At 30.6% G+C, this 15,507-nt stretch overlaps 1 protein-coding gene across 1 annotated transcript; it reads left to right on the top strand.

Moving 5' to 3' along the window:
• The first annotated feature begins 11,410 nt into the window (after window positions 1–11,410).
• On the top strand, window positions 11,411–12,064 carry LOC131659380 (uncharacterized). Its single transcript, XM_058928582.1, has one exon. The coding sequence runs from the start codon at window positions 11,411–11,413 to the stop codon at window positions 12,062–12,064; it is 654 nt and encodes a 217-aa protein (XP_058784565.1).
• Window positions 12,065–15,507: the final 3,443 nt, after the last annotated feature.

Below are 15,507 nucleotides of genomic sequence, written 5' to 3'. Positions count from 1 at the left end.
AAAGAAAGACTGCCATTTGTCGATTTTGCTGAGAAAAGTGTACAAACTGTCTTCTGTTAAAAAGAAAGACTGCCATTTGTCGACTTTGCTGAGGAATTCCTAAATGAAACGAACTGTCTTCGTAAAGGAGACTGCCATCCGTTATCTCCGCTCGGGAGAAAGTGAGCAAACTGTCTTCTGCTGAAAGAGACTGCCATTTGCTGACTTTAACAAAGGAAATACTGAAACAAACTGTCTTCGTGAAGAAGACTGCCATCCGTTATCTCCGCTTGGGAGAGAGTGAGCAACCTGTCTTCTGCGGAAAGAGACTGCCATTTGCTGACTTTGATGAAAGGAAATCCTGAAACGAACTGCCGCTCGCGTGTTCTGTATTCCACTTTATTTGTGGGACACCGCATTTCTTTTCATATTTCGACGCTTTAGTATTCCGCTTTACTTGCGGGATACCACTTGCATTTCTTCTTTTCCCTCATGCGAGATGTATATTACATTAAGTGCTTTTGGGTACAAAGGTTGCATTAAGAAATTCCTAATTTTGAATATATAATATTTTGAGATATGAATTCTACGATGTCAATTCTCATCACAAAACCTTGCTTACAACATTTCATGAAAGATAGTTTAAAAGAGTTCTTGGTAAGTTTTTTCCTTAATTTTTTTTATTATATATGTTTCAAATATGTCCTTATAATAGTTATTTCGATTTATTATCTTAAATATATACGATTAAATAAGAAAATATCTGGGATTTAAAGAGAGTTAGACATGAAGAGTTCAAAAAGTACAAAAGTATTTTGACAACCACTCTATTAACACGTATCATTCTCTCAAAAAATTAACAAAAAATAACTAAGTACATTATTTTAAATGGTCTATTTGCTTAAAAATTATCTTTATTATTGAATAAAATAATATTTAAAATGATTTTCAACTATAAATTTAATATTGACAAAAGGTTTTTTCGACATCGGAAAGGATTTAATCGACTTTTATAAAGGGATATTTCAAAAATTTCCCTATCATGGCTACACAATGCTAACATAAATAAATTACACTAATACTAAACAGATGTTAACTGATACTTAATTCTACTCAAGATGGTAACAGATTCTTAATTCTATTCAGACTTTCAGTTTTGAATAACAGTCTTGAATAACTATTTAAAAGTGTCATGTATATATGTGAAACGAAAAATTTACAAGTGGGATGTGCTTTTTAAACTTTGAATCTCAATATGAGATTATATATAACTATAGGAGAAAGCATATCATGGCACTCAATAATATATATATATATATATATATATATATATATATATATATATATATAAATTTTGAAATAAATATTGATATAATATCTTCTTCTAATTATTATCGTAGGGTTAAATATTTTTTTGGTTCCTATAAATTATCAAATTTTGTTTAAATTCAATATGTATTTTTGAATGATTAATTTGTAGACATATTTAGATTGATAAAAATTTTTCTTTAAAAAAATTCAAAATTTGATTTATAAGTAGAAATTTTTATTACTTTTATCATTATTTTTTAATATTTAAAAATTTTATATTTAATTCTTCTCGTTGTAATAAATTCTAAGATTTTTTAAAGAAATATTTTATAGTATTCTAAACTTTTAAGAAAAATATTATTCAAAAATTTAAAGTTAACGGGTAATTAAACAACTTTCAAAATTTTAGAAAATAACCCGGACTTAACTGAATTAATACAAATTTTGTAAGGATCAAAATATTTAATTTTTTTAATAGGGATTAAAAAGAAAATTATAACTATTCATATGGACCAAAATTATATTTAACCCTCTATTATAAGTCATATATATATATATATATATATATATATATATATATATATATATATATATATATATATATATATATATATATGTATCGTAATTTATTTTAGAAGTACTATAATATTTACTTTTATTTAAATCATTAAGATATATAAATTAAATAAAAAATATTTAGGATTTATAAAGAGATTTACTGTTCTAGAACTAAAAAAAGTTGTTTAGTAAATAATATATTGAATAATTTTCTCTCAATAAAAACTAACCCATATTTGAGAGAAATAACCAAATACATTATTTTCTCTCAATAACAACTCATTAGGATTTATAAAGAGATTTATTGTTCTAGAAATAAAAAAAGTTGTTTAGTAAATAATATATTGAATAATTTTCTCTCAATATAAACTAAACCATATTTGAGAGAAATAACCAAATACATTATAAGAAGCAACTTTTATCATATTTTCAAAAAATAAGTAGATGATAATAGTATAAATAAAAACTTAACGTGTAGATGAATATAACATTTCTATAAATAAATTGGAAAGAATATAAATTAATAATTAAATAAAAATAAGTAGATAAAACTATTATAATTTAAATAAGTAAATTAATATGACAAACTCTTCTATAATTTTGTTGTGTTTTTGTATGATTCTCTCTTATCCACACAATGACCTTGTAGATTAAAATTATGAGTAAGAAGAATGAGTGAGGAGTGTATTGTGTGGAAAAAAAAGAGAAATATAATGGTTATATTTTAGAGTTGGAAGAAAATATGATTATAAAAAATTAGTTGAATGAAAAAAATGTGATAATAACTAGTGGTTGAAAAAAGATATGATAATAATGTGTAATTATATGAAAAATATTGATACCATAATGAGTTGTTGAATATATTAAAAATATGTGGTTGAATAAAAAAGATATGATAATAACAAGTGGATGAATGAATAATATGTGATAATATTGTGTTGTTGAATACAGAAGATCGGATAATAATATTTGGTTGAATAAAGAAAATGTATAATCCATCATACAGGTTTTAATAAATTTAGTGCACAAAAAAGGTTAATAACATTTTATTTTGCATATGGTTAAAATTTTCAAATTCAACACGCATGTACTTATAATATTTAAGTCATGATGGAGACAAACTGACCTTACTCTAAAACAAACCAAACTCTTAAAAACTATTCTTGCAAATTAACTTCCAATTAAATATTCATTAGTCTTACTAGGTTTAGAAATTTACACTTGACTTGTGTCATATCCTAGCTTTTGCTCCAAATCTATTCGTCTAATACATATAAAAAATTAAAAAATATACATAACATTTGCATTAATTTAGAAAAAAAAATCAAAAATATATACATTCATTTTATACATCACTAGTAAGAAACCCGTGCTATCGCACGGGTCCCGTTTGGATTCACATCACTTGTCTATCAAACTATCATTTATAAAATTGTAATTTTTTTCAATTGATTAACATTGACATAGTTAGATATAAATATGCACCAACTTTTAAACTTTGATTCGTACTTACAATAAATCGTACAACCGATTATTTAATTTCAATTATATAAAACAGAAGCAAATAAATTATTTAAAAGATGGAGATTAAAATGACAGTATACAATTGCTATCTCATAGATAGGTTTACGTCTACCCGTGAATCCAGATGAATTAACAAAACTCAATTGAATCCATATGAGTTAATTTTAAAACTACATATTTGAATCAAATCATTTTTCCAATTCGAATAACATTACTTCTTAGATATTAGTCAATTTTTCCAATACTAAATTTTATAACAGCTTCTCGTCAAATATCAGTTTTAAATCTTTCTTATTATATCATATTTACAATTTTTACAAACCTACAATATATGATAGCTCCCCGTGAAATTTCAGTTCTAAATGAATATCTAAATGAAATTTCAAGTTTAAATGAATATTTTCTCTATTTTTTTGTCTAGAAAAATTTCATAATAGAAGTTTAACTCTAGAAAATATACAAATTTTGTAAATCTTAAATTATTTGATATTTCATTAAATAATTTTAAAAAATATATAAATTTTTTTAAAAAATGTAATAAATAATAATAACTTTAAATTGATATAAAATTTAGTATGCTTGATAATAATATATAATGATAATAATTAAAAATTAAATTAATTGTTTATAATAACTTCTTAGAGATATTTTTAAAAATTAACATATTCTCACTCTTAAAATTATGCTTAAATATGTTTTTAAATTTTTTTTTTGTGCGCGCGAAGTTGATAGATTGTTTGTTTTATAAATTTGTATGCGGAGTTTATGAGCAAATATGTATATTATTTTATGTTTTTGTTATGGAACTTTAGATACGTGGTTGTAAATTTGGGTAAAGAAGGACTCTTAGAAGTATATTGTAACTTTCTATGTTAGTATGTGATATATTATAATTAGAATAAAAGAAAAATTTTGTATATTAATTTTAGTCTCCTAATAGACCCGTACGAACGTACGGGTCGAATAATAGTAATAATAATAATAATAATAGTAATAATAATAATAATAATAATAATAATGATAATAATAATAATAATAATAATAAATAAATAAAAATATTTTAACAAAAAAGACAAACAAAATAGTTGAGGATATAAATATTAGGGTTTGTCAAAATAAATATATCATAAATATATCATAAATATTTCAACGTGCATATTCTTAATACTAAATTAAAATATATCATAAATATTAAGTTATATTTTAGTTATAAACTAAAACCTGTTTTTATATAGATCAATTCAATAAAATCTAGTGATGTAAAAAACAAAATTAAAATATTTCTTATTAGTATTATTATTAAATTGTATTGGTAATATAAATATTTTAATATGATGGACACTTTACAATTGAGTGAGGTATAATTTTTTTCTATTAATATTACGCGTGTAAGTCTATTCAGAAATTTATAATCTTTGGTGATGTTTTAAATTTAAAAAATATGAGAATCAGAAATTTACAATCTTTGGTGATGTTTTAAATTTAAAAAATATGATAAAATAGTGTGTTTCATAAGAAAGTTGGGTATTCACATCATAATTTTCTCATGTTTTGTTAGTTAGGCAAAATTTATAATAATTTATAGTATAAATGTTACTCTTTTATCATTAAAAAAATATATTTTGCATAGATATATAATTACGTGCAACTTGCATAAATATGTACTCTTTAACTTCATAAATTGTTAACACGTTTTAAACTTAATTTATCGATTTATATTATTTTAGGATGATAAAAAAACATATTAATGAAATTTGTTTCTTTTTTAACTCTTAAGAATTGTTTTGACGATATGCATAAGTAATAAGTAATAATAATAAACATTGTTTAATTTTATTATAATGGTAATTGATTGTGTAATCAATTTAAAATGTGTACGATTGTTTTATTAAATAAATAAAATATACCCTTATTTATTTGAACATTGAACATTAAAACGTAAAATTTAAGCAGATGCAACTCCCTTCTTACTAAGTAGGGATGGCAAACAGACCCAAACCCGCGGGGCCCACCCGCACCCGAACCCGAGTCAACGGGTGAAAATCCGAGTTGACTGGGTTTGGGTTCAGGTGCCACCCGATATTTCGGGTGCGGGTTTGGGTAGTGTGAAACCCGCGCCCGAAACCCGAAATCACACCCGAATATAAATATATATATATATATATATATATATATATATATATATATATATATATATATATATATATATATATATATATATATTATATAATATATATATTATATAATATATATTATATATATATGATATATATAATATTATTATATATATAATATATTATATAATATATATATATATATATATATATATATATATATATATATATATATATTGTGGAAAGTTGTAAGAAAATTGTAGGAAAAATATATTTTATGTATTTTGTTGCGGGTTTGGGTTTGGGTGAAAAAACCCGAACCTAGCGGGTGTGTGCGTGGGTGTTATTTTGTCACCCGAATAGCGTTTGGGTTATATATATATATTATATAATATATATATTATATAATATATATTATATATATATGATATATATAATATTATTATATATATAATATATATTATATAATATATATATATATATATATTATATAATATATATTATATATATATATATATATATATATATATTGTGGAAAGTTGTAAGAAAATTGTAGGAAAAATATATTTTATGTATTTTGTTGCGGGTTTGGGTTTGGGTGAAAAAACCCGAACCTAGCGGGTGTGGGCGTGGGTGTTATTTTGTCACCCGAATAGCGTTTGGGTTTGGGTTCGGGTGGTAATTTCGGGTGCGGGTTTGGGTAGTATAAAACCCGCACCCGCGGGCACCCGTTGCCATCCCTATTACTAAGTGAATCTTCCCTCAACAATTTTTAATTTTTATTTTACATAATAAATTTTAAATTTCACTCAACAATTTCTTAATCCACACTACAATTACACTATCTTCTTAAAATATTTTTATTATAATTATACATTTATATTTATTTAATATATGATAAATTCTTTAATAATTTATTTTTATATATAATTATTTATTTAAAAGTTATTAGATTAAAAAAAAATAGTTATTTAAATAAAAGTAATCTATTAAATAAACACTATACTACTATGGAAAATTTTACAGACTTTTGAAGAAAAAAATTATAAATAAAAAAACCTAACAAAAAATATAAAGTATTGGGTCATATAAATGTAAGCCCAATTTTCTTTTGAAAATGAAACCCTAATAATGATATTGATGACCGATTCTTCTTCCCTTATCGAAGCCAAGCCATCGATTTATGCAGCCAATCTCTTCTTCCACCCCATCGATTTTTATAGCCAACCTCTTGCATTATATCAATAAACCTCCATAGCCATGACAATCCCTTCTCTACAACATGAAGGAATATCTCCAGTCTCCTATCACCTCCAAACAACAACCTGCCATAACCGTTCAAAACCATTAGAAAAACACAACACTAAATCACAAAACAAATAAATAGTTCACAATATAATTTTCCACTTTGATCAAAATTCAACAATAACAAATTCAAACAAAAAAGGTTGTATTAAAATCATTGAAAAAAAACAACACAACAACACCGAAAACGAACATATATCTTTAAACCGTTAAATCGTGCTTAAAGAAAACATAAATCTTTTAATAGTGAAACAGTGCAAAGTTAAAAGAAGAAGAATGGAATAACAATGGTGAAGGATAAAGAGGAGAAGTTGTGACATTGATGGGCATATGTGAGGGGTTTTATAGAAAAAACAGAAGTGAATACAAAAGGATGCAGTTAATGAGAAGAAACTCTAGAAAGTGAACCAATTCTAAAAAGTTGTGTGCCGACTTTGAATACCGTGTGGAACTGCCCTTTGAATACTGTGTGACCTTTGAATACTGTGTGGAACGTATCAGTGGAAATCTTAATCATTCAATGGAATAAATAATATTATGATTTAAAATAAATATAAATGGTTAGAATAAATTTAGTGTTGACACCTCAGCGGCATTTATTGCCAAATCAATATAAATCAAGGATTATATAATTAGTCAATTTTAACCTTGGAATCAGAATAGTTTAAGCGTGTAATCAAAAGGTTAGTTATGGTTTTTCCAGGTACTTTACATTTTATATATTTATATTGATTTTAAAATTAATAGTATTTTTTGTTTACTCTTATTAATCTTTTTGGGATTTATAATTTTAATTTTAAAATTCAAATTTCTTTGGTTTTTATGAGGTAAACTTGCATTTTATCAAACTTCTACTTAAGAAAATGACAACATCAGAGAAAGAAATGAGCTTGCATTATAGTAGAAGTTTTAGAACAACAATTTCTTTTGCATTTAGATTGACCAGTTAATAGAATCACTTCCTTCATCTTACAAATAGTAGCATGTTGATATTTTTATCATTCAAATTATTAATATTTCAAAATAGTCCTTGGTATTGAAATCTTGGATGACAGATCTTTCTAATAAGTGAATCTAGCCTATAAATTAGTCGGAAAAGCAAATAATGATTAATTTTATTGAAGCTTCTCAAATTCTAATATAATTTTAAAATTTCATTAGTTTTTGTAACCAAGTTATCAACACGCTACAATCCTGTTATTACAAACTAATTTGTTGATTCCTTCTATTTGGATTCAATTTTCTATCTTGTACGACTTTCTTGCAGTTCAACCAATCTATCTTCCATATGCTTCAAAAAGGCTAGACAATATCACGCGTTGTTCAATAAAAGAAAATTAGAGATTAAATGGTCTTTTCTTAAAAGCAAATTGAATTTGTTGTGGATTATATTTTCATCCTCTATCTAATTTAGGATTTATGAATTTATGAAGACAACAATTTACTAAAGAAGAAAAAACTTAAAAATATTATATAGGAAATTAACTTAATAATTAAATAAAGAAGGAGTATATAAGCAAGAAAAAGGTTCAAGGCTTTTAATTTGATTGTTTTTTCATTTATAATATCAAATTGATATTGTGAAAACTTGAGTTTGATGATGAGCATTATATGAAAGTTAGATCTATGTAATGGATTCTCTTTATGTTTTTATGGTATATATAGAGAGAGGGTTGAGATTTTAAACCTACACTCTCATTTATGCACGCCTTACCTTTTGTTTTAGGTTTTTGCGGGACCGATTTTAATAGGAGGGAAATGCCCGTTTGGCACCCCTAATATATAGCCTATTAAATTGAGAAAAAACATAACATAGTAAATAATCCTGCTATACAAAATTTACCATAGGGAGTAATGTTAAGAAAAGAGAAGAACATTAGCACACAATAGTTTCTTTTTAAAAATTAATTAAAAGGTGTAGCCAAGTTATATTGCATTTTGAAATTACTTAGTCTGTTATAATCATTGATTACATATTCATACAAAAAGAACTGATAAAATAGAAATAACATCAATGTAGCCATTAGCATATTTCAACCGAATTATAAATGTTTACTGCTTTCACAATTATCATTCTAAATCAAAGACATCAAGTAATGATGTGACAAGATGCAATTTGAAGCAACATTAAAACATAAATATATGCACATGAACTAAATTCGGTGTTTGGCCAAAGCTCATTGAAAGAAAACAACCATAGAAGGTTGTTTTACTAAAAGGATAAGGTTGTTTTACTAAAAGGATGGTGGGATTATGTGAATGATCACAAAAAAAAACTAATTTGATTTTTTTAGGCCTTAGGTTTGATTGCCCTTGCCCAAAGCCGACTCTGTTGACTGTTCTTGTTTCTTATAATAACTAAGTGTTTTCACTCGAATATAAAACTAAAGATTATTTAATTGATGGTTGGGTTTTTTCATTTGTTCTTTGTTGGTTTGTGGTGTAATGATTTGGAGCATTGTGTCATATCATGTAACCAGATGCTAATGTGTGAGTTTAATATGAAGTTGCCGAAACCCAAATGAGAGGGTATCATGAAACAAGGAATTATGGGTGCATGAAACAAGGAGTGTACTGAACCTTGCCAAATAAAGTAGCTTTGTATAAGATACACAAGTATAGAAACTTTAAAATTGAAAGATAAAAAATTCATCTATGCACATGTACCAAACATAGGCGAGACTTCTTCGATAAAATGTAACGTAATTAGCTTTGCTAAAATAATTATAAATGATTTTGTTTAATTTTACTCACCAAAAATAGCCTTTCAGCCATATTTTTTAAGCAACATAATTCAAATTACTCCTCGTTCCCTAAACTATGAGCCTTTTAAGTTTTTATTTTTGTCCCAAACTTTGGTTCTTTTAGGAAATCAAGATGCAATTTTTTATGTTTTACTCTTTGGATCCTTACAAAAACCAAAAACATGCATACGTCTAAACATTAAATGACCATTAGGAAAGAACCATTAGGAAAGGGATTGTCACAAAAAATTAGGTAGTTTCATAACTTAATAACTATATATCAATTAAGAGAAGTTGTTAAGATCCATCATTACTTTGTAAGTCACATATTCTACATGGCGTAAACTCAATTAAAAGAGACCATGAGGTAGATAAAGGAAAATAAAACTCAGCAATAAAAACAAATATACACTCCTCTAGGCCTTAATATGTGCTTGTTGGAAGAGAAGACGGCGGGGGATTTAGAGTTGTTATTAAGGGATGCAGGGGATTGGAAAGAACGATGGTTCAAGGAGGTCAGGAAGTGGTCGAAGAAGGACGTAGAATGCATCAGAACGGTGTGGGTGTCTATTTATGGTATTCCTTGCTTCGTGAGGAACAGACGATTTTGCGAGATCCTTCATTCCGATATTGGGGTGGTGGCTAACGACGACGGGCTTGAAGGAAAACATATCAGGATGGACGTCACAAACGTGATGGTGTTCACTAACCAGATCGATACGATTAACAGTAAGATTGATGTCTCTGTGGATGGTGAATGGTACAAGATTCTTGTGAAGGAAGATGCGATGGTGAGGGTGGGGGATCTGGAGGACGCCTGTTCCGATTCGGTGTTTTCTTCGGAGGAGTCGGTTGACTCAGACTCCACAGCAGAGAGAGTTTCAGAGGAGGTGGAGGAGAAGGTTGCAGACAGTGCGTGGGTAGGCGATATTGGCTCGAGTCCCCAGAATCGTGTCAGAGGAAAGGTAAAGTCTAAATCAGAGGAGCAGAGAGGCAGACATCATGGAAAGGGTGCTAAGGAAGCAGGACACAAAGAAGGATTTTCTCTGTCAGTGAAGGAAGTTCAGGGTGGATCTGATAGCATTTCTAGTGAAAGTCTATCTAGGGTGGAGTGTACCGGGAACGATGATTTTTTTGGAAAGAAGTGCTCTGTTGCTTTTGAAACAGCGAAGCAGGGATTAGATGAGGCGAGAGGCAACAAATCTTGCTTTAAGGGAATGGCAGCTGAGGGCCCCATTTGTAATGGGCCTAACGTTATTTTGGGGGAGGCCCATCATCTTAATTTGGATTCAGGAAAAATAGGCTTTTCAACTAAAAGAGACAAGGGTGCGGTTTTGTCATCTAGTGCAGATATTTTTAATAATAAATCTGAATTTTCTTTGGTGGGACCCGATATATTGGAGAAGGGCGCTGATTTCTTGGAAGATGGCTTTCCCATGCACGTAGGAAGGGATAAAGGAGTGGCGAGGTTCTGTATTTTGATGATCAATGCTTTAAATTGAAAAATTCAATGAAGGTGAGAAAGCAAATGAGGGAGATTTTTAATTTGGGTGAAAGGGTCGATAATTTCTCATACCCTCCAGACTTGTTGTTTCCTTTGCATTCCGAACTAGAGCAAAGGTCTGCCAAGAGAGATAACTTCGAGGAACAATCTTATTCGAACAACTCTCTTACACATTCGGATGTGAGGAACTGCAATGCTAGAGTGATCAAAAGGGGTATAGGAGCATCGTCTGAGGGGTTATGGAAATCAATGAAACTGTTGGGAATTACAAATTCTTCGGAGTTTTGCAACCCCATTAAAAATCTGGAGGAGATGGAGACTCGTGGACACAAAGGGAAGGTGGTTTTGAAGGAGACTTTCAATGGGTTTAAATGATTATTTATTCCCTAAACATTAGAGTAGGTGGCAAGAGGGTGAAGAGGAAGAGAATTGGTTACAATATTCAGAGAGGTAGGGTTGATTTAGCTTTTTTACAAGAAACGAAGTTGAGGGATGTTCAACATCAATATGTTAAGGAGATGTGGGGAGATGAGTGGGTGGAGTGGTCTCACCTAGAGGCCGAGGGGGCTTCGGGAGGTATTCTCATTATGTGGAGGAAAGATTTCTTCAAACTTATTTATAGTTTCCGCGGAGAGGGATTCTTAGGCGTTTGTGTGGAAAAGGATAACAAAAGAATATATTTTGTCAACATTTATGCTTCATGTGACCACAAGGTTAGAATGAACTCTTGGAGAAAGATTGTGGATTTGAAGAGGAGGAGTATTGATGGATCTTGGTGCATAGGTGGGGATTTCAATATTGTCACATCATCGGAGGAGAGAGTTGGTATTTCGAAGAAGAATTATAAAAGGGAGATGGCCGATTTCATTGACTTTATTAAAGAGATAAAGTTGGTGGATCCACCCACGATTGGAGGGAAATTCACTTGGTCAAATAGGTGTGGTAGTGCGATGAGTAGATTGGATAGATTTCTCTTGTCTTCATCCTTTATTGACGATTGGAAGGTGGAAGGTCAAACTCTCTAGGAGTTAGAGATGTGTTGGATCACGCTCCTATTTGGATTCGAGACAACAAAATGAATTGGGATCCTAAACCTTTTAGATTCAATAATCTTTGGTTAAGCCACAAGGACTTTTATTCCTTTGTGGAGAAGGAGTGGAATTCTTTGGAGGTGAAGGGTAGAGGGGACTTTTGTCTTGTTGAAAAATTGAAGGCTCTTAAACTCAAAATTTCTTTGTGGAATAATGAGGTGTTTGGGTGGATCGATACTAATATAGAGGAGGCGGGAAAAGAGATGCACTTTTTAGATAACAAGTTTGCTCATTTTGTAGGTAATGTCCCGGAGGAGGAAGTGGCCAAAAGATCTAAGCCGACCATTGTGTTTTGGGACAATCTTTATAAAAAAGAAGGTTTTCTTCGGCTAAAGTCGAGACAATTATGGTTTGCCGAAGGTGGTTTCAACACAAGGTACTTTCATAATTACCTTAAAGAGAGGAGAAGGAGGAATTCTTTGTGTTCCCTTTTGTCAAGTAGGGGTGTGCTTGAGGATGTTAATGAGGTCAAAGAATTCACTAACAACCACTTCAAGTCTTTTTTCGAGGAATCGGAGGTGGGGAGGCCGAACATTAACATATTGGATTTGAAGAGGCTTCATGTGTTGGAGGGGTTGAGTATAGAGCGGCCGTTCACGGAGTTGGAAATTAAGGAAGCTACTTGGTCGTGTGATGGCAACAAAAGTGTCGAGCCGGATGGGTTCTTTTTAGAATTTTTCAAGAAATTTTGGGTTGTGATTCAGTTTGACGTATTGAAGATGTGCAATGATTTTTATCTTAAAAGTTCTCTTATGAAATCTATCACTTCATCTTTCATTGCTTTGATCCCAAAATCCAACAATCCACAATCTTTAGGTGAATTTCGACCCATTTGTTTGGTGGGTAGTATTTACAAAATTATTGCAAAAATTCTAGCGGCTATAATGAAGGAGGTCATTGGGAGTTTAGTTTCTACCAACCAAACCGCTTTTGTCCCGGGTTGAAACATGATGGATGGTGTTCTTTTGGTCAACGAAATTATAGATTGGTCAAGAAGGAAGAAAAGAAGTTGTCTTTGGCTTAAAGTGGACTTTGAAAAGGCATATGACTCCGTATCTTGGCAATATCTTAGAGAAACTATGTTGCGGATGGGGTTTGGTGTTAGGTGGATGAGGTGGATGGAAGCTTGTATTTTTAACAATCATATGTTCGTCTTGGTTAATGGAAGTGCAACTAAAGAGTTTATGGTTCACAAAGGTTTAAGACAAGGTGATCCATTGTCTCCCTTTCTCTTTGTGCTTGCCATGGAAGGATTGACCGCTTTAGTGAAGAAGTCGGTAGAGGTGGGGAACTTCAAGCCATTTTATGAGGAGAACGATAGTATGGACATCCTTCAATTCATGGATGACACTATTCTTCTAGGAGAAGCGTCTTGCGATAACATTTGGAATATGAAGGTGATTTTGAGAGGGTTTGAATTGGTTTCCGGGTCGAGGATTAATTTTTCCAAAAGCAACATCATAGGAGTGAATGTAGGAGAGTGGTACATCAATACCGCCTTGACATTTCTTTCTTGCAAGAAAGGAGCGATTCCTTTCAAATTTCTTGGAATTATGGTGGGGGACAATCCTAGAAGGAAGAAAGTGTGGTTGGATGTGGTTAACAACATAAAGAGGCGTCTTTCCTCGTGGAAGGGAAGAAATATTTCAATGGGAGGTAGAGTCACGCTTATCAATTCGGTTTTGAATTCAATTCCTATTTTTACTCTCTCCTTTTTCAAGATTCCCAGAAAAATTGCCAAAGAAATTAGGAAAATTCAAAGTGAGTTTTTATGGAGCGGTAAACTTGATAAAAGGTGTATTCATTGGGTTAAGTGGGAGGTAGCATGTAAGCCTAAGGCGAAGGTTGGTTTGGGGGTTAGAGATATTAAAGAGATGAATAATGCTCTTCTTTTGAAATGGAAGTGGAGAATCCTCCATGATAACGATGCTATATGGAATAGATTTATCAAGGTGAGGTATTTATGTCCTAAAATTAGAATTCAAGATAACCGGGGCGTTTTACATAGAAGCGACGATTCCATTTGGTGGAGAGATATGTGTAAGAACAATGTGTTGGACGACATTATTGACAATGGTTTTTCTGGATGTTTCAAATGTTATTGCACGAATGGTAAGGATACTCTCTTTTGGCATAATAGGTGGTTGGGTGAACAATCTCTTTGCTTGGACTTTCCGGATTTGTACGATTTATCAATCATGAAGTATTGTACGGTGGCGGAGGTTTTAGAGTGGACCGGCGGATCGTTTAGGTGGGACTTCGACGGCCTTTTTTCAGCCGGTTCTTCTCCCAACTTCTCTTACACAGCCGCGGTAGCAGCTAGCAGCAGATGGCTTCGGTTTTGTGACCGTATTCGTGGCTTCATTCCTAGAGCGAACGGATGCGACACTTTCTTGTGGTCCATTGCCGACGATAAGGTGTTCACCGTTGTGAGCATTACTTTCGTGATTGATAGTGCCAAATCAATTGCGTGGGATTATCAATTGATCAATTCGTTGAAATTGATGTGGGATCTCAATCTCCCGCCCAAGATCAAGGTCTTTGCTTGGAGATTCTTTATTGATCGGCTTCCTACTAGAGATCAATTGTTAAAAAGAGGTGTTGTTAATGTTTCGTGTCCGAATTGTGTGTTGTGTGGTTCTTCTCTTGAATCTTCTTCCCATGTTTTCTTCAATTGTCTAGAGGTGAAAGCAATTTGGAAACACGTTTTTAGTTGGCTCGGTATTTCGGAGGAGATTAATGAAGAGGATATGTTTTGTTTCGAAGTTATTCAAGACAAGGTGAAGTGTAGCAAGTGTAGAATTCCAATAAACTTTGTTTGGGTAGCTACTATTTGGAGCCTTTGGCTTATGAGGAATGCCATTATATTTAAGGGGGAGGTGTTTTGTTTTGATGTTATTTGTACTAACATAGTTTTCCTTTCTTGGAGATGGATGTATTGTGGATATACTAAGTTTAAACCAACCTATTATGAATGGTTTAAACTTCCTTTATCCGACACTCGCAATCCATAGTGCCTTGTTTTTTTTTAAGGGTTGTACCCCTAATGCGAGCTTTTCAATCAATTGCTTATTAAAAAAAAAATAGTACATACACTTTATATGTCGAACATCATTTCCACACTGCATGAATGAATTCATCAAGCAAGTTAATAACATATTTGTACATCAATCCATCATTTTCCTTCATGCCCATGACATGCAAGATTAAAGGAAAATACACATATATGTCGCATCATTGATATTTTGAGTAGTGTAAATTGCTTGTCAAAGATTTTGGCGTAATAGTACCTCATATTCTGTCATTTATATGAAATTATAAAATTCATACATGGTTTTGTGGCTGAATGAGACTATTGTGTTATTATAAAATGATCT

This window comes from Vicia villosa, linkage group LG3, assembly GCF_029867415.1.
Source record: "Vicia villosa cultivar HV-30 ecotype Madison, WI linkage group LG3, Vvil1.0, whole genome shotgun sequence".
NCBI classification, from domain to species: Eukaryota; Viridiplantae; Streptophyta; class Magnoliopsida; order Fabales; family Fabaceae; genus Vicia; species Vicia villosa.
This window is presented reverse-complemented; position numbering and strand designations above follow the sequence as displayed.

Coding starts and splice junctions, on each gene's coding strand:
- LOC131659380 (XM_058928582.1), top strand. CDS start 11,411: ATGATTATTTATTCCCTAAACATTAGAGTAGGTGGCAAGAGGGTGAAG.